The sequence below is a fragment of the Cetorhinus maximus genome, unplaced genomic scaffold, assembly GCF_964194155.1.
Source record: "Cetorhinus maximus unplaced genomic scaffold, sCetMax3.hap1.1 HAP1_SCAFFOLD_4133, whole genome shotgun sequence".
Classification (NCBI taxonomy): domain Eukaryota; kingdom Metazoa; phylum Chordata; class Chondrichthyes; order Lamniformes; family Cetorhinidae; genus Cetorhinus; species Cetorhinus maximus.
Window position 1 is genome coordinate 1 of NW_027600038.1, and position 7,816 is coordinate 7,816.

Sequence of the window (7,816 nt, forward strand, 5' to 3'; positions counted from 1 at the left end):
GGTGGGGAGGGAGGAGGGGGGTTGGGGTCAGGATCAGAGGGGGAGGGTATTGGGGTCAGAGGGGGTGGGGCTGGGGTCAGAGTGGGGAGGGGCTGGGGGTGGGGGTGGGGTCAGAGTGGGAATGGGGAGGGGTGGGGTCAGAGTGGGAGTGGGGAGGGGGTGGGGTCAGAGAGGGGTGGGGTCAGAGTGGGAGTGGGGATCAGAATGGGGGTTCAGAATGGGGTGGGGGTCAAGAGTGAGGGTGGGGTGGGGTCAGAGTTGGAGTTGGTGTGGGTCAGGGTGTGGGGTCAGGGTCGGGGTGGGGTCAGAGTGGGGGTAGGGTCTGAGGGGGTGGGGGGTGGGGTCGGAGGGGTGGTGGGGGTGGGGTCGGAGGGGTGTGGGGGTGGGGTCGGAGGGGTGGTGGGGGTGGGTTGTTGGGGAGTTTGGGGTGGGGGGTTTGGAGTGGGGGAGAGAGTGCGAGAGGGTCTGGGGCTAAGGAGAGAGTGGGGTCTGGGGTTAGAGAGAGGGAGAGGGAATCTGGGCTTAGAGAGAGGGTCTGGGGTTAGGGTGAGGGTCTGGGGTTAGGGTGAGGGAGAGGGGGTCTGGGGTTAGAGAGATGGAGAGAGGGTCTGGGGCTAAGGAGAGAGTGGGGTCTGGGGTTAGGGTGAGTGAGAGGGGCTCTGGGGTTAGGGTGAGGGAGAGGGGGTCTGGGGTTAGAGAGATGGAGAGAGGGTCTGGGGTTAGAGAGAGAAAGAAAGAGGGTCTGGGGTTAGAGAGAGGGAGAGAAAGAGTGTCTGGGGTTAGAGAGAGGGAGAGAAAGAGAGTCTGGGGTCAGGGTGAGGGAGATGGGGTCTGGGGTTAGAGATAGGGAGAAAGAGGTCTGGGGTCAGGGTGAGGGAGAGGGGGTCTGGGGTTAGAGAGAGGGAGAAAGAGGGTCTGGGGTCAGGGTGAGGGAGAGGGGGTCTGGGGTTAGAGAGAGGGTCTGGGGTCAGGGTGAGGGAGAGGGGGTCTGGGGGTTAGAGAGAGGGTCTGGGTCAGGGTGAGGGAGAGGGGCTCTGGGATTAGGGTGAGGGGAGGGGCTCTGGGGTCAGGGTGAGGGAGAGGGTGTCTGGGGTTAGAGAGAGGGAGAGGGGCTCTGGGATCAGGGTGAGGGAGAGGGGGTCTGGGGTTAGAGAGAGGGAGAGGGGCTCTGGGGTTACGGTGAGGGAGAGGGGGTCTGGGGTTAGAGAGAGGGAGAGGGGGTCTGGGGTTAGGGGAGAGGGTCTGGGGTTAGGGAGAGTGAGAGGGGCTCTGGGGTTAGGGAGAGGGAGAGGGGCTCTGGGGTTAGAGAGAGGGAGAGGGGGTCTGGGGTTAGAGAGAGGGAGAGAGGGTCTGGGGTTAGGGTGAGGGAGAGAGGGTCTGGGGTTAGGGTGAGGGAGAGGGGCTCTGGGGTTAGGGAGAGTGAGAGGGGGTCTGGGGTTAGAGAGAGGGTCTGGGGTTACGGTGAGGGAGAGGGGTCTGGGGTTAGAGAGTGGGAGAGGGTCTGGGGTTAGGGTGAGGGAGAGGGGGTCTGGGGTTAGAGAGAGGGAGAGAGGGTCTGGGGTTAGGGTGAGGGAGAGAGTGTCTGGGGTTAGGGTGAGGGTCTGGGGTTAGAGAGAGTGAGAGGGGGTCTGGGGTTAGGGAGAGGGTCTGGGGTTAGGGAGAGGGTCTGGGGTTAGGGAGAGGTCTGGGGTTAGGGAGAGTGAGAGGGGGTCTGGGGTTAGGGAGAGTGAGAGGGGGTCTGGGGTTAGGGAGAGGGTCTGGGGTTAGGGTGAGGGAGAGGGGGTCTGGGGTTAGAGAGAGGGAGAGGGGGTCTGGGGGTTAGAGAGGCAGCAGAAAGAGGGGTCATGGATCATTGCTGAGGGAGAGCCGCACTGTGGGAGGGTCAGTGCTGAGGGAGCGCCGCACTGTCGGAGGGTCAGTGCTGAGGGAGCGCCGCACTGTCGGAGGGTCAGTGCTAAGGGAGCGCCGCACTGTCGGAGGGTCAGTGCCGAGAGGGAGCGCCCGCACTGTCGGAGGGTCAGCGCTGAGACGGAGCGCCCGCACTGTCGGAGGGGTCAGCGCTGAGGGAGCGCCCGCACTGTCGGAGGGTCAGCGCTGAGAGGGAGCGCCGCACTGTCGGAGGGTCAGTGCTGAGGGAGCCCCGCACTGTCGGAGGGTCAGTGCTGAGGGAGCGCCGCACTGTCGGAGGGTCAGTGTTGAGGGAGCCCCGCACTGTCAGAGGGTCAGCGCTGAGGGAGCGCCGCACTGTCGGAGGGTCAGCGCTGAGAGGGAGCGTCGCACTGTCGGAGGGTCAGTGCTGAGGGAGCGCCGCACTGTCGGAGGGTCAGTGCTGAGGGAGCGCCGCACTGTCGGAGGGTCAGTGCTGAGGGAGCGCCGCACTGTCGGAGGGTCAGTGCCGAGAGGGAGCGCCCGCACTGTGGGAGGGTCAGCGCTGAGAGGGAGCGCCCGCACTGTCGGAGGGGTCAGTGCTGAGGGAGCGCCCGCACTGTCGGAGGTTCAGCGCTGAGAGGGAGCGCCGCACTGTCCGAGGGTCAGCGCTGAGGGAGCGCCGCACTGTCGGAGGGTCAGCACTGAGGGAGCGCCGCACTGTCGGAGGGTCAGCGCTGAGGGAGCGCCGCACTGTCGGAGGGTCAGCGCTGAGAGGGTGCGCCGCACTCTAGGGGAGGCTGCCTTGAGCTGTGAGCGGGGTTGCGTAAGGGGGATGATGTGGACGGGGCTGAGTTGCGACATGGTGGACATGGCCCTTTGGAATCTGGCTGAGGCGAGCCCTTTGGCCAGTCCCTATCTCCTGGTTAATAAGTGGTCGTTCCCACAATTGACTTGTTTGTGCAGATTCCTGAGAGTCTTTCGCAACGAACCCCGGACAGTTTCAGCGCGAGTCGCTGAGTTGCCAGAACCAGTCTCCAGGCGCGTCTGACAGCCCAGGTCCTCGGTGTGTACTCACGGTCTGTAAGTGAGTGTTACTGTTGTCTGCGACTGACCGACAGCTCCCGGTGTCTGCGACTGACCGACAGCTGCCATTCTGTGCGACAGCTCCCCAGGCTCTGACTGACAGTCCTCACTCTCGTCTCGCGGGCGTCCGACTGACAGCGTTCGCTCGGTGACCGCTCGCCGTGCCCGACCGAGAGCTCGCGATGCCCAGCTGACAGCTCTCGCTCGGTGCGACAGCGCCCGGCGTCTGACCCAACAGCTCTCGCTTTGCGACTGACAGCTCCTGGTGTCAGCTCTCTCTGCATGTGACAAAGATGACTGACAACCCTCGCTCCGTGCGAGAGCTGCCCGCCGTCCGACGGACGACCCTCGCTCCGTGCGAGAGCTGCCCGCCGTCCGACTGACGACCCTCGCTCCGTGTGAGAGCGTCCGGCTTCCGACTGACAACCCTCAGAGTCCGACTGACAAACCTCGCTCCCTGTGAGAACTGTCCGGCGTCCGACTGACAACCCTCACTCCGTGCTAGTGCTGTCCGGCATCCGACTGACAACCCTCAGAGTCCGACTGACAACCCTCACTCCGTGCTAGTGCTGTCCGGCATCCGACTGACAACCCTCACTCCGTGCTAGTGCTGTCCGGCATCCGACTGACAACCCTCAGAGTCCGACTGACAACCCTCGCTCCGTGCGAGTGCTGCCCGGTGTCCGACTGACAACCCTCAGAGTCCGACTGTCTGCTCGCGGCGTCCGACTGACAGCCCCCCCCACCGCATTTACTCTCTGCTTTCCCCTCCCGCAGGTCCGAGCGATGGAGAGCCCGTCCGAGCTGCGCCACCTCCTGCCCCCCTGGACCCTGGGGCGTCTGGCCCGGGAGTGGCTGGCGGAGGACTGCCCGCACTTCGACTACGGGGGCTTCGTGGCGGGGGAGGGCCCGGCCCGGGGGACCTGCTGCTCAAGTCCGCCGGGGTGCTGGCCGGCTGCCCCTTCGCCGGGGCAGTCTTCGAGGAGCTGGGCTGCCGGCTGGAGTGGCAGGAGCCGGAGGGGGCGCGGCTGGAGCCCGTCCGCCGGGTGGGCGTGGCCCGGGGGCCGGCCCGGCGCCTCCTGCTGGCCGAGCGGGTGGCCCTCAACTGCCTGGCGCGGGCCGGGGGCATCGCCAGCGCCTGCCGGAGGGCGGCGGACGCGGCCGAGGCGTCCGGCTGGCAGGGGAGCCTGGCCGGCACCCGGAAGACCACCCCCGGCTTCCGGCTGGTGGAGAAGTACGCCATGCTGGTGGGCGGGGTCTCCAGCCACCGCCAGGACCTCAGCAGCCTCGTCATGCTGAAGGACAACCACGTCAGCGTGGCCGGAGATGTCGGCAAGGTAGGTGTCACAGTGCGTTAGATACACTGTCCTTTCCCCCCTCTGGGACCGGGTGTCACAGTGCGTTAGATACACTGTCCTTTCCCCCTCTGGGACCGGGTGTCACAGTGCGTTAGATACACTGTCCTTTCCCCCTTCTGGGACCGGGTGTCACAGTGTGTTAGATACGCTGTCCTTTCCCCCTCTGGGACCGGGTGTCACAGTGCGTTAGATACACTGTCCTTTCCCCCGCTGGGACCGGGTGTCACAGTGCGTTAGATACACTGTCCTTTCCCCCTCTGGGACCAGGTGTCACAGTGCGTTAGATACACTGTCATTTCCCCCCTCTGGGACCGGGTGTCACAGTGCGTTAGATACACTGTCCTTTCCCCCTCTGGGACCGGGTGTCAGAGTGCGTTAGATACGCTGTCCTTTCCCCCTCTGGGACCGGGTGTCACAGTGCGTTAGATACACTGTCCTTTCCCCCTCTGGGACCGGGTGTCACAGTGCGTTAGATACGCTGTCCTTTCCCCCTCTAGGACCGGGTGTCACAGTGCGTTAGATACACTGTCCTTTCCCCCCTCTGGGACCGGGTGTCACAGTGCGTTAGATACACTGTCATTTCCCCCTCTGGGACCGGGTGTCACAGTGCGTTAGATACACTGTCCTTTCCCCCTCTGGGACCGGGTGTCAGAGTGCGTTAGATACACTGTCCTTTCCCCCTCTGGGACTGGGTGTCACAGTGCGTTAGATACACTGTCCTTTCCCCCTCTGGGACTGGGTGTCACAGTGCGTTAGATACACTGTCCTTTCCCCCTCTGGGACCGGGTGTCACAGTGCGTTAGATACGCTGTCCTTTCCCCCTCTGGGACCGGGTGTCACAGTGCGTTAGATACGCTGTCCTTTCCCCCTCTGGGACCGGGTGTCACAGTGCGTTAGATACACTGTCCTTTCCCCCTCTGGGACCGGGTGTCACAGTGCGTTAGATACACTGTCCTTTCCCCCCTCTGGGACCGGGTGTCACAGTGCGTTAGATACACTGTCCTTTCCCCCTCTGGGACCGGGTGTCACAGTGCGTTAGATACACTGTCCTTTCCCCCTCTGGGACCGGGTGTCACAGTGCGTTAGATACACTGTCCTTTCCCCCCTCTGGGAGCGGGTGCTGGTTAAGGGCCGTGTTGGTGAATCCGTGCTCTGTTCCCAGGCTGTGAGAGATGGCAGGAAGGTCGGGGGTGTTTTCACCAAGATTGAGGTGGAGGCTCGCTCGCTGGATGAAGCTCTCGATGCTGCGGCTGCTGGTGCCGACATCGTCATGTTGGACAACTTCACCCCCCAGGTCAGCTCCCTTTCTGCATTTTCACGGGATTGACTCTCGGGAATCGTTCCCGTCCTTCACCGGCTTCGCCGAGTGTTGTGTACACGGCCCAGCGCGCACAGCTTGGTCAGTGCTCCAGTACACGCTGTCGGAATGGGTAGACCTGTGTGCGCTTGGCATGTCCAGGTGTGGGCGCTGTGCGTACAGGAACGTGCACTCACTGTGTAAGTCTATGCCACGTGTGTGCGCCTGTAGTGTGTGTATGTGTGTGTGTGTGTGTCTACTTTGTGTGTGGGTACTGCTGTAAGTGTGTGTGATTGCAAGCTTGTGCACGAGTGTGCGTGAGTAACAGCATGTCTGAGAGTGTGTGCGCGCAGACGTGTGCGCGCCTGTATGTGTGTACATGCGCGTGAGAGTGTGTACGTGTGTGCATGTATGAGAGTGTGTACACGTGTGCGAGATTAGGCTTGCGTGTGTGCAAGTGTGCGTACGTGTGTGTGCATGTGTGCGAGAGTGTGCATACATGTACGTGTGTGTGCACTTGTGTATGAAGAGTGTGCATATGTGTATGTGCATACGCATGTGACAGAGTGTGCGTACGTGTGTATGCACTTGTGTGAAGAGTGTGCAAATGTGTATGTGCATGTGCATGTGAGAGTGTGCGTACGTGAGTGTGCACGTATGCGTGAGATGGAGTGTGTGTGTGTGTGAATGTGTGTGTACACACTGTGGCTGTGTGCGTATACAGGTGAGCACGCGCTTGTGCATATACAGGTGTGCGTATGCTTGTGCATATACAGGTGTGTGTGTGCTTGTACAGGTGTGCGCGTGCGTATACAGGTGAGCATGCGCTTCTGCATATACAGGTGTGCTTGTGCATATACAGGTGTGCGCGTGCTTGTGCATATACAGGTGTGCGCGTGCTTGTGCATATACAGGTGTGCGCGCGCTTGTGCATATACAGGTGTGCGCGCGCTAGTGCATATACAGGTGTGCGCGCGCTTGTGCATATACAGGTGTGCGCGCGCTTGTGCATATACAGCTCTGCGTGCGCTTGTGCATATACAGGTGTGCGTGTGCTTGTGTATATACAGGTGTGCGTGTGCTTGTGCATATACAGGTGTGCGTGTGCTTGTGTATATACAGGTGTGCGCGTGCTTGTATCTGCGCGTGTCCAGTTGCGAGGGTTTCCACCCTGGTTTACACTGTCCGGTGTTGTATACACCACATGGGCGAGTGGTGGACAGTCCGCGCAGAGCCGCGACACGGCGTTAAAGATGGTCCCTCTCGGTCCACAGGGAGCGCTGGGAGCCGCCCAGACTCTGAAGGCGGAGTACCCAGGGATCCTGATCGAGGCCAGCGGGGGGATCACCGAGGAGACGGTGGCCCAGTACTTCAGCCCTCACGTGGACATCATCTCGCTCGGCTGCCTGACCCAGAACTACACCGCGCTCGATCTCTCCCTGAAAATCGTCCGGGACTACGACGCGGACAACGGAGCAGGAGAGCAGGTTCTGGGCTCAGAGGCAGCTCTGCATCGCAGGAACTTCGCCTTCTAGGGGGAAAGGAGGGGGTGGTGGGTGGGGGTCAGTTACTGTTTCACACACACCCCACCCCCACCTCCCCGTACACAATGCTGGGAGCAGGCGAGCTGTTGAAGAATGTGTTCCTCATAGACTCCCCCCCACCCCAACCCCTGGGCCCGCGATTGGTACCCCACACCCCTCCCTCACTGATTGAGGCTCAATATCTTGTGAGTTAAATCATTAAAATATTGACAAAAATGATGTTCGTCTGGTCTGAACCTCTAAATCGGACACAACCGCACATACTTCCGCACACCTCCATACTCTCACACACCCGCTCACACACACACACACACCTCCATACTCTCTCACACACACACACCTCCATACTCTCACACACACACACACACCTCCATACTCTCACACACGCACACACACCTCCATACTCTCACACACACACACACACCTCCATACTCTCACACACGCACACACACCTCCATACTCTCACACACCCGCTCACACACACACACACACCTCCATACTCTCTCATACACACACACCTCCATACTCTCACACACACACACACACCTCCATACTCTCACACACGCACACACACCTCCATACTCTCGCACACACACCTCCATACTCTCACACACACACCTCCATACTCTCACACACACACCTCCATACTCTCTCACACACACCTC

The 7,816-nt window shown here is 61.4% G+C and overlaps 1 protein-coding gene across 1 annotated transcript; it reads left to right on the plus strand.

The window, feature by feature from the left end:
• Window positions 1-3,734: 3,734 nt before the first annotated feature.
• LOC144678374 (nicotinate-nucleotide pyrophosphorylase [carboxylating]-like) lies at window positions 3,735-7,362 on the plus strand. The gene is given in 4 exon segments (XM_078538182.1): window positions 3,735-3,871; window positions 3,874-4,289; window positions 5,473-5,604; window positions 6,882-7,362. Coding segments are annotated over 4 exon segments (942 nt in total). The 5' UTR covers window positions 3,735-3,738; the 3' UTR covers window positions 7,143-7,362.
• Window positions 7,363-7,816: the final 454 nt, after the last annotated feature.